This window comes from Oncorhynchus kisutch, unplaced genomic scaffold (genome assembly GCF_002021735.2).
Source record: "Oncorhynchus kisutch isolate 150728-3 unplaced genomic scaffold, Okis_V2 scaffold993, whole genome shotgun sequence".
Taxonomy (NCBI): domain Eukaryota; kingdom Metazoa; phylum Chordata; class Actinopteri; order Salmoniformes; family Salmonidae; genus Oncorhynchus; species Oncorhynchus kisutch.
In genome coordinates, this window is record NW_022262938.1 from 62,091 (window position 1) to 78,365 (window position 16,275).

A 16,275-nucleotide genomic window follows, 5' to 3' on the forward strand; every position below is an offset into this window, starting at 1 on the left:
TCATTAAAGGGATCTTTCACCACCATTCCTCTAACAGGTCACATCTCATTAAAGGGATCTTTCAGCGCTCCTCCTCCAACACAGGTCACATCTCATTAAAGGGATCTTTCACCACCATTCCTCTAACAGGTCACATCTCATTAAAGGGATCTTTCACCACCATTCCTCTAACAGGTCACATCTCATTAAAGGGATCTTTCACCACCATTCCTCTGACAGGTCACATCTCATTAAAGGGATCTTTCACCACTATTCCTCTGACAGGTCACATCTCATTAAAGGGAACTTCACCACCATTCCTCTAACAGGTCACATCTCATTAAAGGGATCTTTCACCACCATTCCTCTAACAGGTCACATCTCATTAAAGGGATCTTTCACCACCATTCCTCTGACAGGCCACATTTCATTAAAGGGATCTTTCACCACCAATCCTCTAACAGGTCACATCTCATTAACACTGGGTTGCAGAGCTTAACACAGGTCATATCTCATTAACACTGGGCTGCAGACCCCAACACAGGACATATCTCATTAATGCTGGGCTTCAGAGCCTAACACAGGTCATATCTAATTAACGCTGGGCTGCAGAGCCTAACACAGGTCATATCTAATTAACGCTGGGCTGCAGAGCCTAACACAGGTCATATCTCATTGTTTTATACAATATCTTAATAAAGATTAAATAAAAAAATGTAAATGTCAAAGGGGACACGTCTCTATTGAAAATTCAGGCTAAGGTACAAAGATACAACACAAACCTGTTTCAAAACATCTTTATTTTCAAATGTAGATGAATTAAAAAAACAAAATCAAATCCAAAATTTCAATGGCAGGTAAGATGTCATGTAGAAATTCTTAATACAAAAAATAATGATAAAAATAAACCATATTTTCTGATATAACACTAAACTTAGTCTTGACTGAAAGAGGGACAGTTGTGCTCCTCCCCCACGAAGAGGACAGCAAATCCAACTTTGGGGGAAAGGGGCCTGTGAAAACACACAGCCTTATGGTCGGTGCTTTAAATACCTGGATGTTCACAGAGACTGGATCATACAGCAACCATCCAGCTGGATTCAGACTGGATCATACAGCTGGATTCAGACTGGATCATACAGCAACCATCCAGCTGGATTCAGACTGGATCATACAGTAAACATCCAGCTGGATTCAGACTGGATTATACAGCTGGATTCAGACTGGATCATACAACAACCATCCAGCTGGATTCAGACTGGATCATACAACAACCATCCAGCTGGATTCAGACTGGATCATACAACAACCATCCAGCTGGATTCAGACTGGATCATACAACAACCATCCAGCTGGATTCAGACTGGATCATACAGCAAACATCCAGCTGGATTCAGACTGAATCATACAGCAACCATCCAGCTGGATTCAAGTGGGTTTGTTTTGCAGCTAGGCCAGTTTCAGTGGCTTCAACCACTGAAACTTCCCTCAAGTCCGGGCTGAGGGAAGGTCTTCTTGATAAGAGGTGTTTGGGTAGTAAAGCCGTGTGCAAAGCTCACCCAAAAACAGGTCACAAAACAGCGGTTACAGTGCATTTTTATACAAGCTCAGTTAGATCCAAGGTCCCTTCTTCGTTACTGGTGTAGGCGAACATTTTCCTGATTAAGTTGCACTATGACCCTTGGTCCTGTTCAGTAGGGCACTGTTCAGTAGGACACACTGTAGTAAAACGTTGTGAAATAAAATTTTAACAAATTATTTTTATGGACAAGTCCAGGCATTCCCCTTTTTCAGTCCATTTGGTACCTAATAAACAAAACCCTGGATAGTTAAAGTACGTGATTGTTAGCCCCCTGTCAAGTGCGGAAGCAAACAAACCCTCACTGTTATTGATTCACGTACAGTACACCGTAACCTTCATAGTGCAGATTTCATTCAGTATATGACTACCCAAACCCAGTAACCCCTACACAGACCCTAAACCCCAGGAACCCCTACACAGACCCTAAACCCCAGGAACCCCTACACAGACCCTAAACCCCAGTAATCCCTACACAGACCCTAAACCCCAGGAACCTCTACACAGACCCTAAACCCCAGGAACCCCTACACAGACCCTAAACCCCAGGAATCCCTACACAGACCCAAACCCCAATAAACCCTACACAGACCCAAAACCCCAGCAACCCCTACACAGACCACAAACACCAGTAACCCTGTACAGACACGAAGTTCCTGCAGCCCCTCCAATTTCACTCTCAAACATGGTACAAACCCAGACTGGTACTATGCAGCATGTAACCCAGACTGGTACTATGCAGCATGTAACCCAGACTGGTACTATGCAGCATGTAACCCAGACTGGTATTATGCAGCATGTAACCCAGACTGGTACTATGCAGCATGTAACCCAGACTGGTACTATGCAGCATGTAACCCAGACTGGTACTATGGAGCATGTAACCCAGACTGGTACTATGCAGCATGTAACCCAGACTGGTACTATGCAGCATGTAACCCAGACTGGTCTGGAACAACAAAAAAAGAGTCACAGGTCAGGATATTCCCAATTGGATCAAAGAGTTATTATTGCCAACAATATGAACAGGTTTCTTTTTACATTCTAAATGGATTGCCAAGTTTCAATAATACAGCAGGCCTGGACTAGCTAGTCTCCATCCAACGATATGCAGACAGCATAGAGCTGCTGTGATGTTATGGAAACAGGAGATGTAGAGGGGTAGTAGAGCTGAGTGAGTGATCCACCATGTAATGCTCCGGGCATGCCCAGGTTGTGGTCGGTCCTCTCCTGCCCCAGAGGCATGGCTGGAATGGGGGGAAATCATCATGCATCTCTGGGGTGGCCTCGGCACTGCAGACTCTCAAAGTGGGCCTCTCGTAGGATGCGGTTGATTTGATGGTACGAGACCAGGTTAGTGGGGTCAGCTAGCTCTGAGGAGAGAGCCGAGCTGAGGGGACTACATGGGCCAGGGGCGTAGGGTTGGGCCCCACTGAGGCTGTCCACAGCACACTGGCTACTGCTGCTGCTCCCCACCGCATGGTCCGGACTGCTAATCCCTCTGCTCTCACTGTTGGACAACTGGATGAGGAGATAGTGGCATTCAAGCATTAGCAAAAACACTACTGACTGACTATGGTTTCCTCATTCAGTGTCTGTCGACCTGTTGACAATAACACACACAGTAGGTTAACCATTTTAACAACACGTCTCAAGTGTAACAGCGGTAGGCCCAATGGCACTGTTAGTGAAAGTACAGGAAGGGAAGGTAGGCCTAAGAGTAGGCTGACACTAGGCTGCCGTTACCCCTAGCTGACAATGTACTGTTGGGGGGATTCACACAATATTGACAATGTAATGTCTCTTGTCATTGGCGCTCGTACGTACCTCCGAGTCCCAGGCATCCAGGCCCAGCTCAGGAGAGAGGGGGTTAGCTCCTCTGCTCAACCTTTTGGCCTTAGGCACCAGCTGGCCATTCTCCTCTTCCCCACCACTCCGCTGGCGTTTCCTTATAAGGGATTGAAAGACAAACGCATTGGAATCTAAGATACAATATACATACCCGACGGTGCAAGTAGCATGCAGATAAATAATGCAACGAACTCACCTGTTTTCAGTTAACATGTATTGATTGTATTGTCCTAATGACAGGCCTTGCAGCTGGTTACGTGTCGTGGGCAATATAACGTTAGGCTGCAGTGACGAGTTGTTTTTCACAGTCCCTGTTTTCGGCCTAGGCTACTCACAGTTTGATTACGTTTACGGCCCAGCAAGCTAATTAATTAGCGATCTAGCGAGTGTCCCACACAGTTGTTACAAGCCTGCTAAAACACATTATGTTGGTATTTTAAGTGCCATGAAACCAGCGTGTCGAATATATAGCTAACTAACAAAGGGACAGACACTTGGCAACCTCACCCAAACATGACATTTGAACTACTTTATTACCAGCTAAGCTGTTTAGCTAGAAACGACCAAACAGTCAAAGCACCAAATCAATAATATAATGGTATACCTGCTGTTTTCGAAGTCAAATCATGGCTAGCAAAACGATAGTTGACAGACTATAACTAAGCTAGCAATTAGGTCACGTTAGGTTGATAGTTATCTAAAGTTAGCTAACATGTAAACAATGTAAGAGAAAGAAACCCGCCCTTACATTCGAGCTTTGAAGCTCAACGTTGCAAGGACCCAAACTATGCTGTCTAACGTTAACTTGCTAGCTACAGTAACGTTAGCCTTCTCGTATCACTGATCAAAACAACAAAAGGAGGTATCCTCGGTGTAGATAAGGGTCTCACAGGTCAGATTATCCTGCTAGACAATGCGATGTGTGGTGAAGAAAGACAAATATATTGATTGAAAGCTACATTTGAACAATATCGCCGGTATCAACGCCCTAACATCTATGTAGCTGGTTAGCTAGCTCACGAACCTCTGCTGTTTACATGACACCGCGACTGCGCAGTACAGACAGAACGTTGACAGGAGATACCACATGGTGTCGCTGTTTCCGGTACCGTCTACAACCAGTACAGACACTCATTCAATGATCGATACAATTTACAATATCTTATTGTTACATTTATGCATATTGTAACCAATTATATCAATATTATAACAGTGATTTCAATCAAAGAGATTGTATAGAATAAAACCCCGATTGTATTGTAAATTGCATTCCATTAATATATTTTTAAAATGATAACCCTAAATGATTATGATATTATACTAGGTACAAGGGTTCCCTGTATAATATGTATTACATTTGACCTTATGATAGGCATAGTGATTATTGTACTCTTGAAGAACCCGGAAGTTTAGAGCCCAGTGTAAAAGGCTAGCCAACCAGTGACGTCAAGCGGAGGAAAGAGGTGAACAAGATTAGTAGGGATTCACGGCATCAACAACGCTGTAGTATATAAAGGAATATCAAAATGGGTAACACCGATTCTAAACTGAACTTCAGGAAAGCAGTGATACAGCTGACAACCAAAACACAGGTTGGGTACCTTTGGAATATTTATTATAGGCCAACGCTGAGAAATAGGAAAATATTTGAGTATAAATAGAGCGATCACAGAAAGAGCGCAATAGCTGGTTGTATATCACTAGGACGGATAAGTGCTCTATTGGAAAACAAAAGATAGGGTCTGCATATAGTCCGTCGATGTTTAATGCATAGGTCTATATTGAGATATTTCTTTAAAAAATATATTGTCCCGCACGTCATGAAATGCTTGGCGTATTTGATCATGCGTTATGTTAGGTTATAATCAAATCCCCCGCATATGACACGCTACTGTTTTAAAACTCTCATATGATTTATCCTGTCCTATTGTTATTCTGGGATGTTTCTATTTTGCATTAGGTTTCTATGTTATACACAAACACCCCCTTTTCGCTGTTTAATAGTCAATGTCTATTCACTGTCTGCATGATCATAACGCCCTTGTGCAGACCTTATCATCGGCGACATGAGAAACAGGCAGCATAGTTTTTAGCCAAGTAGACTACTTGTTGTTTAAAATGTAACATTTTTTGATTTGGATTCTTATAGATCACCGATAACGCATATCTTATTCGATGGTCAAATGACGTAGGGGTCCTTTCTCCCACCGCCCACAGATGTGGCAGGTGTTCTGTTATGTGCAGAGATTAGAGCAGCTCATATTTCCTGTTGCTGTATAGACTAACAGCAATTAGGAAGAGATAGGTTGTTATGTTGCATCATCTGCTAACTTGTGTTGACATGAAAGCTAGTTATTAGAATGAGGTGACATTATTCTCATGATATGTTTATTTCTATTATTCTAGCCCTCTTGCTCCAATCTGATATATTTGTTGATTCTGAATGCATTTGTTGTGTGATTTGATATTCATTATATTACATTACCCTATTGCTTTCTATGACACTGTTATACATGCTGTTTTTACACCCAATGTAATAGGTTATCATTAGTCAGATTGGAGCAAGCCTAGACGAACCCAATGGGTGGTGGGAAATGTAGTCTAAAAGCAGATACATGCATTTTCCACAGCCAGTGGAGGCCACAGACGATGCCTTCTGGGACCAGTTCTGGGCTGACACTGCCACCACTGTGCAGGATGTTTTTGCCCTGGTGCCAGCCGCAGAGATCCGAGCTGTTCGGGAGGAGTCCCCCTCCAATCTGGCAACCCTCTGCTATAAGGTAGAAGGATGATGATAAGGAGGATGTTATGGAAGTGGAACTGCACTGGGCTGCAGCAGATGAACCAGAAAGGTTTCTCAGACACAGATTTAGCCTATACTCATGGACTGAAAATATCTTTCAATAGAGATTCTCCACTGAGAATGTTTTTTAGAACTGGACTAGGCTTAATCTGTCTGGGAAACCTACAAAAACTGTTAGATACGCACTCTAAGACTAAACACATTTATTTTAGGTACTGGATGCAAGCTGTACTAACATCAAGTGCATTCCACAGAGATATTGTTCTGAAACTTTGCAGCTTTTATTGAGTAGCTGTCTGACTGGCAGAGGCGTCTGTCAGGGAGTCAGGGCCCGCTGCTCCTGGATGCAGGAAAGAAGCAAGGCGTCCTCCCTTCCCGTCGCCGACTCGCTGCTTCCTTTATAAACTGCCTATCAGAAACAAAACAGACCTACTGTTGGGGCTGGGGGGCTCTCTAATGGAACAGGACAGACTGTTGGGGACTGGGGGGGCTCTCTAATGGAACAGGACAGACTGTTGGGGCTGGGGGGCTCTCTAATGGAACAGGACAGACTGTTGGGGCTGGGGGGCTCTCTAATGGAACAGGACAGACTGTTGGGGCTGGGGGGCTCTCTAATGGAACAGGACAGACTGTTGGGGACTGGGGGGGCTCTCTAATGGAACAGGACAGACTGTTGGGGCTGGGGGGCTCTCTAATGGAACAGGACAGACTGTTGGTGCTGGGGGGCTCTCTAATGGAACAGGACAGACTGTTGGGGCTGGGGGGCTCTCTAATGGAACAGGACAGACTGTTGGGGCTGGGGGGCTCTCTAATGGAACAGGACAGACTGTTGGGGCTGGGGGGCTCTCTAATGGAACAGGACAGACTGTTGGGGCTGGGGGGCTCTCTAATGGAACAGGACAGACTGTTGGGGGCTCTCTAATGGAACAGGACAGACTGTTGGGGCTGGGGGGGGGCTCTCTAATGGAACAGGACAGACTGTTGGGGCTGGGGGGCTCTCTAATGGAACAGGACAGACTGTTGGGGCTGGGGGGCTCTCTAATGGCACAGGACAGACTGTTGGGGCTGGGGGGCTCTCTAATGGAACAGGACAGACTGTTGGGGCTGGGGGGCTCTCTAATGGAACAGGACAGACTGTTGGGGTCTGGGGGGGGGGCTCTCTAATGGAACAGGACAGACTGTTGGTGCTGGGGGCTCTCTAATGGAACAGGACAGACTGTTGGGGCTGGGGGGCTCTCTAATGGAACAGGACAGACTGTTGGGGCTGGGGGGCTCTCTAATGGAACAGGACAGACTGTTGGTGCTGGGGGCTCTCTAATGGAACAGGACAGACTGTTGGGGCTGGGGGGCTCTCTAATGGAACAGGACAGACTGTTGGGGCTGGGGGGCTCTCTAATGGAACAGGACAGACTGTTGGTGCTGGGGGCTCTCTAATGGAACAGGACAGACTGTTGGTGCTGGGGGGCTCTCTAATGGAACAGGACAGACTGTTGGGGCTGGGGGGCTCTCTAATGGAACAGGACAGACTGTTGGGGCTGGGGGGCTCTCTAATGGAACAGGACAGACTGTTGGGGCTGGGGGCTCTCTAATGGAACATGACAGACTGTTGGTGCTGGGGGCTCTCTAATGGAACAGGACAGACTGTTGGGGCTGGGGGGCTCTCTAATGGAACAGGACAGACTGTTGGTGCTGGGGGCTCTCTAATGGAACAGGACAGACTGTTGGGGCTGGGGGGCTCTCTAATGGAACAGGACAGACTGTTGGGGCTGGGGGGCTCTCTAATGGAACAGGACAGACTGTTGGGGCTGGGGGGCTCTCTAATGGAACAGGACAGACTGTTGAGGCTGGGGGCTCTCTAATGGAACAGGACAGACTGTTGGGGCTGGGGGGCTCTCTAATGGAACAGGACAGACTGTTGGGGCTGGGGGGCTCTCTAATGGAACAGGACAGACTGTTGGGGCTGGGGGCTCTCTAATGGAACAGGACAGACTGTTGGGGCTGGGGGCTCTCTAATGGAACAGGACAGACTGTTGGGGCTGGGGGGCTCTCTAATGGAACAGGACAGACTGTTGGGGCTGGGGGCTCTCTAATGGAACAGGACAGACTGTTGGGGCTGGGGGGCTCTCTAATGGAACAGGACAGACTGTTGGGGCTGGGGGGCTCTCTAATGGAACAGGACAGACTGTTGGGGCTGGGGGGCTCTCTAATGGAACAGGACAGACTGTTGGGGCTGGGGGGCTCTCTAATGGAACAGGACAGACTGTTGGGGCTGGGGGGCTCTCTAATGGAACAGGACAGACTGTTGGGGCTGGGGGGCTCTCTAATGGAACAGGACAGACTGTTGGGGCTGGGGGGCTCTCTAATGGAACAGGACAGACTGTTGGGGCTGGGGGGCTCTCTAATGGAACAGGACAGATTGTTGGGGCTGGGGGCTCTCTAATGGAACAGGACAGACTGTTGGGGCTGGGGGGCTCTCTAATGGAACAGGACAGACTGTTGGGGCTGGGGGGCTCTCTAATGGAACAGGACAGACTGTTGGGGCTGGGGGGCTCTCTAATGGAACAGGACAGACTGTTGGGGCTGGGGGGCTCTCTAATGGAACAGGACAGACTGTTGGGGCTGGGGGGCTCTCTAATGGAACAGGACAGATTGTTGGGGCTGGGGGCTCTCTAATGGAACAGGACAGACTGTTGGGGCTGGGGGGCTCTCTAATGGAACAGGACAGACTGTTGGGGCTGGGGGGCTCTCTAATGGAACAGGACAGACTGTTGGGGCTGGGGGGCTCTCTAATGGAACATGACAGACTGTTGGGGACTGGGGGGCTCTCTAATGGAACATGACAGACTGTTCGGGACTCTGGGGCTCTCTAATGGAACATGACAGACTGTTGAGGACTGGGGGGCTCTCTAATGGAACATGACAGACTGTTGGGGCTGGGGGGCTCTCTAATGGAACAGGACAGACTGTTGGTGCTGGGGGGGCTCACTAATGGAACAGGACAGACTGTTTGGGACTGGGGGGGGGGCTCTCTAATGGAACATGACAGACTGTTGGGGCTGGGGGGCTCTCTAATGGAACAGGACAGACTGTTGGGGCTGGGGGGCTCTCTAATGGAACATGACAGACTGTTGGGGCTGGGGGGCTCTCTAATGGAACAGGACAGACTGTTGGGGCTGGGGGGCTCTCTAATGGAACATGACAGACTGTTGGTGTTGGGGGGCTCTCTAATGGAACAGGACAGACTGGCTGGCAACGTTCTTATCTCTTGCTCGCTAGCTAGCCAACTACGGCTAACTTATAGTCACATCAAAAAGTGCAGCCAGAATAACAGCAAAGTAGCTGCATTTACATTTGTTTAAGCTGTTTTCTAGTGACATTTAATTGGAAACATCCATAGCAATAAGCTACTGATGCGCAATTTCACCTGGCATAGAAAATGTGCTCACTCGTCAGGACACTGTTGTTCAGAGGAGTGAGCCAACAACACAGCTAACACAATCACTTCAAACTAAAGCTGGAAGGACTGCAAACTAGCTGCACTTCATTTTGTTTGACCTGTTTTCAATTGACATTTCTTTGTATATATCTATAAAAATGATGCTGATTCATGATTTTGACTGGCTGAGAAACGTTGCCTGCCTGTCTGTCTTGTCCCGACTCCCAACATGTTCATTACAGTGGGACAACTGGAGATCGAATTTGAATAAATAAACAATGTTTCAAATGTCGGCTAGACAGACAACAAGGTTTATACAAATCTCCACTGTTGAAAACTAAATGTTAGCCATAAAGAAATGTGAGATAACGTCTAGATGCTTTTTATAGTAGAGATCAAGTTGATACATTGCTTGGCTGGGCTGATGAGACAGTGGTTTGCACAGTCAGATGGAACAGAGTAAATAGGCATTTTAACGGCATTTTAACGTCAGATTTAGCCAGTAGTAACTTGTGGAATAGACACCGGCTAGAATGCGGTTTTAACCAATCAGCATTCAGGATTAGATCCACCCATTGTATAATGTCTGTGTTCTGTAACATCATGAATGTGTTCTGTAACATCATGGCTGTGTTCTGTAACATCATGGCTGTGTTCTGTAACATCATGGCTGTGTTCTGTAACATCATGTCAGTGTTCTGTAACATCATGGCTGTGTTCTGTAACATCATGTCAGTGTTCTGTAACATCATGGTGGTGTTCTGTAACATCATGGCTGTATTCTGTAACATCATGGCTGTGTTCTGTAACATCATAGCAGTGTTCTGTAACATCATGGCTGTGTTCTGTAACATCATGGCTGTGTTCTGTAACATCATGGCAGTGTTCTGTAACATCATGGCAGTGTTCTGTAACATCATGGCTGTATTCTGTAACATCATGGCTGTGTTCTGTAACATCATGGCTGTGTTCTGTAGGCACAGCATGAAAGAAAACAGAGTGGAACAGAGAGGTACTACCAGAAAATGACCAGGCCATGTCTCTCCCCCAGGCCATCACTCCCCCAGGCCGTATTTATAACACCAAGGCCATCTCTCCCCCAAGCCATATCTCTCCACCAGGCCATCTCTCCCCCAGGTCATATTTATAACATCAAGGCCATCTCTCCCCCAGGCTGTAGAGAAGCTGGTGCAGGCAGCAGAGTCAGGATGCCCCTCGGAGAAGGAGAAACAGATCGTTCTGAACTGTAGTCGTATGCTGACCCGCATCCTCCCCTACATCTTTGAGGACCAAGACTGGAGGGGCTTCTTCTGGTCCACAGTGCCTGGTGCTGGAAGAGCTGTGGTGAGTGTAGGGACCTCTTCTGGTCCACTGTGCCTGGTGCTGGAAGAGCTGTGGTGAGTGTAGGGACCTCTTCTGGTCCACTGTGCCTGGTGCTGGAAGAGCTGTGGGGAGTGGGCGGTGGGTGTGTGGGAGTAAAACATAGGAGTATACTGTATGTAGACTTGGCTACGGTTTGAGATACACTTACAGCACAGATGTAAGATCTTAATTTGATCACCCTGTTGCAGAATAGCGTTTTTGCAATGCAGTAAATGTTTTATTTGTAGGGTATTTGTGGTTTAAAAAGGCTTCTGAAATGTGTCATTTCCACGTTGCAAATTTCTGACTTGATTTTCCCTTATGAAAAATATATCAACCCTTACAAACATGTCCATTAATTATAATCCACATAATAAATCACATTTCCTGTTGCTGCAGGATTATGTTCCTGCTGTAGTAAACTGGCTCAAATGACCGTAAACCCTTATTATAATCGGGCGGCGTGATTTCATCTGCGCAGTGCTCTTGCACTATGAAAATGTTGCCCGCAGTGAGATTTGAAATGATCATCCCTATGGCTGCAGATCAGTGTAGGCTAACCTCTTATTGCAGCTAACACCCACATACTGTAGCTGCTGCAAGCACCAGTGTTTTGTCCCATATTCCACAGATACTAGCCTGGTCTCAGATCTGGGACCAGGCTAGACAGACTCTACCCACTGTTCCATTTTACAAACGCTTCATGGAAGATGTTAGTAAAAATACCAGTCCTGTTAATTTGTCATCTCAACATGAATGAGTCTTAGATGTCTATAGTCCCTGCACTGCAGCCAAGTGAGACTGGTGGATATGTGGGAGGAAATTGGCTTCGGTTGACAACAAAAAAAATGAAATACTTCATTCATCTGACTAATTAGTTTCCTCATTCCAGTAGATGGTATGTTTCACCCACAGTACACCATGGTTGTGTTCATTTGAGCACACAGCGTTTTCTTATTGGACAAGTGTAGGTAGTCCCTGGCAGTTCCTCCATCAGCTGCCTAAGGAACACAACACAGAAATACATCATGATGATGAGAGAAAAACACATCTCCCAGGTGCATATTCTACCTCTCCTGATTACATTTGTTTCTTCCTACATGGTAAGATAAGAGGAACTAGACTTCTAAAAGTTCAGTAGAACTCTAGTTCCTCATTAGACATTCAGAAATGTCAGGATGATTTGGCAAACAATTAATTCAGAAGTTTCTGGGTTTACTTTTCATCAGAATGAAAATAACATGAAAATGGAAGTCATTGTCAGTGCTGTTACAGGGTAACAAAGTGTAGAGGGGTTTAATGTTGTCCCCTCATCCTCCTGCCCCCCACCCTCTCATCCTCCTGTCCCCTCATCCTCCTGCCCCCCACCCTCTCATCCTCCTGTCCCCTCATCCTCCTGCCCCCCACCCTCTCATCCTCCTGTCCCCTCATCCTCCTGCCTCCCACCCTCTCATCCTCCTGTCCCTCCCATCCTCCTGTCCCCCACGCTCCCGTCCCCCACGCTCCCATCCTCCTGCCCCCACCCTCTCATCCTCCTGTCCCTCCCATCCTCCTGCCCCCCATCCTCCTGTCCCCTCCATCCTCCTGTCCACTCCATCCTCCTGTCCACTCAATCCTCCTGTCCACTCTATCCTCCTGTCCACTCCATCCTCCTGTCCTCCCCATCCTCCTGTCCACTCCATCCTCCTGTCCACTCCATCCTCCTGTCCACTCCATCCTCCTGTCCACTCCATCCTCCTGTCCCTCCCATCCTCCTGTCCACTCCATCCTCCTGTGCCCCCATCCTCCTGTCCACTCCATCCTCCTGTCCCCTCCATTCTCCTGTCCACCCCATCCTCCTGTCCACTCCATCCTCCTGTCCCCCATCCTCCTGTCTCCTCCATCCTCTTATCCACCCCATCCTCCTGTCCACTCCATCCTCCTGTCCCCCATCCTCCTGTCCCCTCCATCCTCTTATCCACCCCATCCTCCTGTCCACTCCATCCTCCTGTCCCCCATCCTCCTGTCCCCCATCCTCCTGTCCCCCATCCTCCTGTCCCCCATCCTCCTGTCCACTCCATCCTCCTGTCCCCTGTCCCCCTTCAAAGACAGATGAGATGGATGATGATGGAGCTCGTCCACTGGCTGAGTCTCTGCTCCTGGCCATGGCCGACCTGCTCTTCTGTCCTGACTTCACTGTGAACAGCCACCGGAGAGGACCTGTGAGTACTCTCATCGGATCCAGTGCTTATTCATTTTGATTGAACCTTTATTTTAGCAGGGAGTCCCATTGAGACCAAGGTCTCTTTTGCAAGGGAGCCCTGCAACTTAACAATTACACAACAATTACCCAATCACAGCAGCATAGGAAATACACCAAGAAAATGCAAAAACACAAAACACAATGATAAAAAACAACCACATTCCTCAGTTAAGAGGTCTTGAAGTGGGGCACTGAGAAAAATGTTTGTCTTGTGAGCGAAAACTTGAACCTTGGGAGAATTTTGTGCAACTTCCCGCGCGCGTTTACAGTGAACATTAAGCCTGTACCCTTACAGTTTTAGACAGTAACCAATAGGCTGTGCCCTTACAGTTGTAGACGGTAGCCAATAGGCTGTACCCTTACAGTTTTAGACGGTAGCCAATAGGCTGTACCCTTACAGTTTTAGACGGTAGCCAATAGGCTGTACCCTTACCGTTTTAGACGGTAGCCAATAGGCTGTACCCTTACAGTTTTAGACGGTAGCCAATAGGCTGTACCCTTACAGTTTTAGACGGTAGCCAATAGGCTGTACCCTTACAGTTTTAGACGGTAGCCAATAGGCTGTACCCTTACAGTTTTAATGGAGCAAATCCCATAGCTTTTGATTTCTATGATACAGTAGCCTGTAGGTGGTGTTCAATACAGACCTACATTGCATGAAACTTTTAAAAACGTTTTTACATTATGAAGGGCTTAACATTCATTTATCATTTGTTTTGTCTGTAACACCATGCGCCAAGGGGACTGTAAATTGCAAATAACCACTTTACGAAATAAAATGAATGAAAGAATATAAAGAAACGTGCACACAAGCGCGGCTCTGATCTGAACTGATCTGAAAAGCGCATTCGCTCGCGGGTGGTTGAAAGACCGCTCGTGGGCTGCCAATAGAATTCTACTCTCCGTTGCGCTCAGGCTCTGCCTACAATAAAATCACATACTCAATCTTGCAAAGTTAGATTTGTATCGGTTTGTTGCATTGAAAATGGGCTGATATAATGTTGATTCCATCACAGAAAAATCGCTGATCTATATTGTGCAAACTAATGGGGCGAACTCACTGAAGTTCAATTTCTTGCATCTCTACACTGCCTGGCATTTCTTCTGCAAAGCAGTCCTGGAGGAGGTGGGTGGCAACTGAGTCAACTGAGTCACACAGCACCGTGCTCTACCAACTGAGCCACAAGGCACCTTGCTCTACCAACTGAACCACACAGCACCGTGCTCTACCAACTGAGCCACAAGGCACCTTGCTCTACCAACTGAACCACACAGCACCATGCTCTACCAACTTAGCCACACAGCACCGTGCTCTACCAACTGAGCCACACAGCACCATGCTCTACCAACTTAGCCACACAGCACCGTGCTCTACCAACTGAACCACACAGCACCGTGCTCTACCAACTTAGCCACACAGCACTGTGCTCTACCAACTGAGCCACAAGGCACCTTGCTCTACCAACTGAGTCACACAGCACCGTGCTCTACCAACTGAACCACACAGCACCGTGCTCTACCAACTTAGCCACACAGCACCGTGCTCTACCAACTGAACCACACAGCACCGTGCTCTACCAACTGAACCACACAGCACCGTGCTCTACTGTTGATGAATAGGTATATGAGAAACGAGACCAAGTCGAGACGCTGGACAAGGCGGATACGGTATAGTAAAGGCCGTTTATTCAAGAGTGATGATATCTGGCAATTACATGCACGGCTCCTTTTCGTCAAGTTCTCATGCGAACCATTGGAAAAAAGAAAGAGGCCGGTCACAATCGTACAGTTCATTTTATACATGGAAATGACGTAGGTAGATTCTGGTAGTCCTGGCTTTCTGGTAGGTTGTTTGCAGATGATAGACAGTCTCCTCCAGCCTGGTGTCAGTATCCCATTGGTTCTCGACAGAGTTCTTTGTCTTTGGAGCCCATCCAGAAGGGGAGGGGCTGCGTGTGTGTGAGTGTGTGCGTTCCTGTCTTGGCAAGTCTGTGTGTCTTTACAGTGAGTGTGTGTGTGAGAGATATCCTGTATGGCCCTACCATGTTTTACTGTGAAAATACGTTGCTATGTGTTGTCACAGTTATAGCAATGCAATAGCAGTAAGCTGGTCATTTGCATAGGAAATAGCACTTCATTACACTACCAACTGAATCACATGGCACCGTGCTCTACCAACTGAACCACATGGCACCATGCTCTACCAACTGAACCACACGGCACCATGCTCTACCAACTGAATCACATGGCACCAATGCTCTACCAACTGAACCACACGGCACCATGCTCTACCAACTGAACCACACGGCACCATGCTCTACCAACTGAACCACATGGCACCATGCTCTACCAACTGAACCACACAGCACCATGCTCTAACAACTGAACCACATGGCACCATGCCCTACCAACTGAACCACACGGCACCATGCTCTACCAACTGAACCACACGGCACCATACCACCTTAGGTCTCTCTGTGAAATTGTGCACTGACTCGTTGTTAGCTTCATATGATGTATTCATTGCTTTAGATGACTGAACAGTGATGTGATGGTGTACGGAGCAGTAGTAGCTCTCTCTCAGTAGTTATTGGGATTGATGGTCCCATGATGATGTCACCATCCTACAGGACTCTGTGGAGGACATGCAGACCATAGACAGCTGTGAGTATATCTGGGAGGCAGGGGTGGGGTTTGCCCAGTCCCCCCCACTCAACTACATCCACGACCTCAACAGGTGAGTCACAGTGATGATCACAGTTCTGATGATCCTCTTTCTATCCCCTCTCTCTCTCTCTCTCTCTATCCTCTCTCTCTCTATCCCCTCTCTCTCTCTCTCTCTCTCTACCCCCACTCTCCCCCCCCCCACAGTGAACCTCTCTCTATGTATGATTTTCACCACTCAGGACGGAGCTGCTGAGACTGCTGTTAACCTGTTTCTCTGAGGCCATGTACCTCCCTCCCTCCTCAGACAACACCATCCTCAACCCCTGGGTCAGCTTCTTCTGCTCCACAGAAAACAG

At 47.5% G+C, this 16,275-nt stretch overlaps 2 protein-coding genes across 3 annotated transcripts in view; one reads left to right on the top strand and one right to left on the bottom strand.

Annotated features, from left to right (window-relative positions):
* Positions 1-760: 760 nt before the first annotated feature.
* On the bottom strand, positions 761-4,501 carry LOC109898753 (uncharacterized). Of its 2 annotated transcripts, none has more exons than XM_020493853.2 (3): positions 3,606-4,501; positions 3,386-3,506; positions 761-3,079 (listed from the first exon to the last, which is right to left on the bottom strand). In XM_020493853.2, exons 1-3 carry the CDS (start codon positions 3,620-3,622, stop codon positions 2,825-2,827), a joined length of 393 nt encoding a protein of 130 aa, XP_020349442.1. In that variant the 5' UTR covers positions 3,623-4,501; the 3' UTR covers positions 761-2,824. The 2 variants fall into 2 exon arrangements, with proteins under 2 accessions (XP_020349442.1, XP_020349443.1); XM_020493854.2 differs by having other exon boundaries at positions 4,158-4,476.
* A 353-nt stretch (positions 4,502-4,854) lies between these two features.
* LOC116364079 (protein HID1-like) overlaps positions 4,855-16,275 on the top strand; it is a 33,582-nt gene continuing 22,161 nt past the window's right edge. The window contains exons 1-6 of the mRNA XM_031817329.1: positions 4,855-5,001; positions 6,040-6,189; positions 10,822-10,992; positions 13,098-13,211; positions 15,883-15,989; positions 16,159-16,275. Of these exons, the coding sequence (XP_031673189.1) occupies positions 4,936-5,001; positions 6,040-6,189; positions 10,822-10,992; positions 13,098-13,211; positions 15,883-15,989; positions 16,159-16,275 (725 nt within the window). The 5' untranslated portion in view covers positions 4,855-4,935. The remainder of the gene's footprint in view (positions 5,002-6,039; positions 6,190-10,821; positions 10,993-13,097; positions 13,212-15,882; positions 15,990-16,158) is intronic.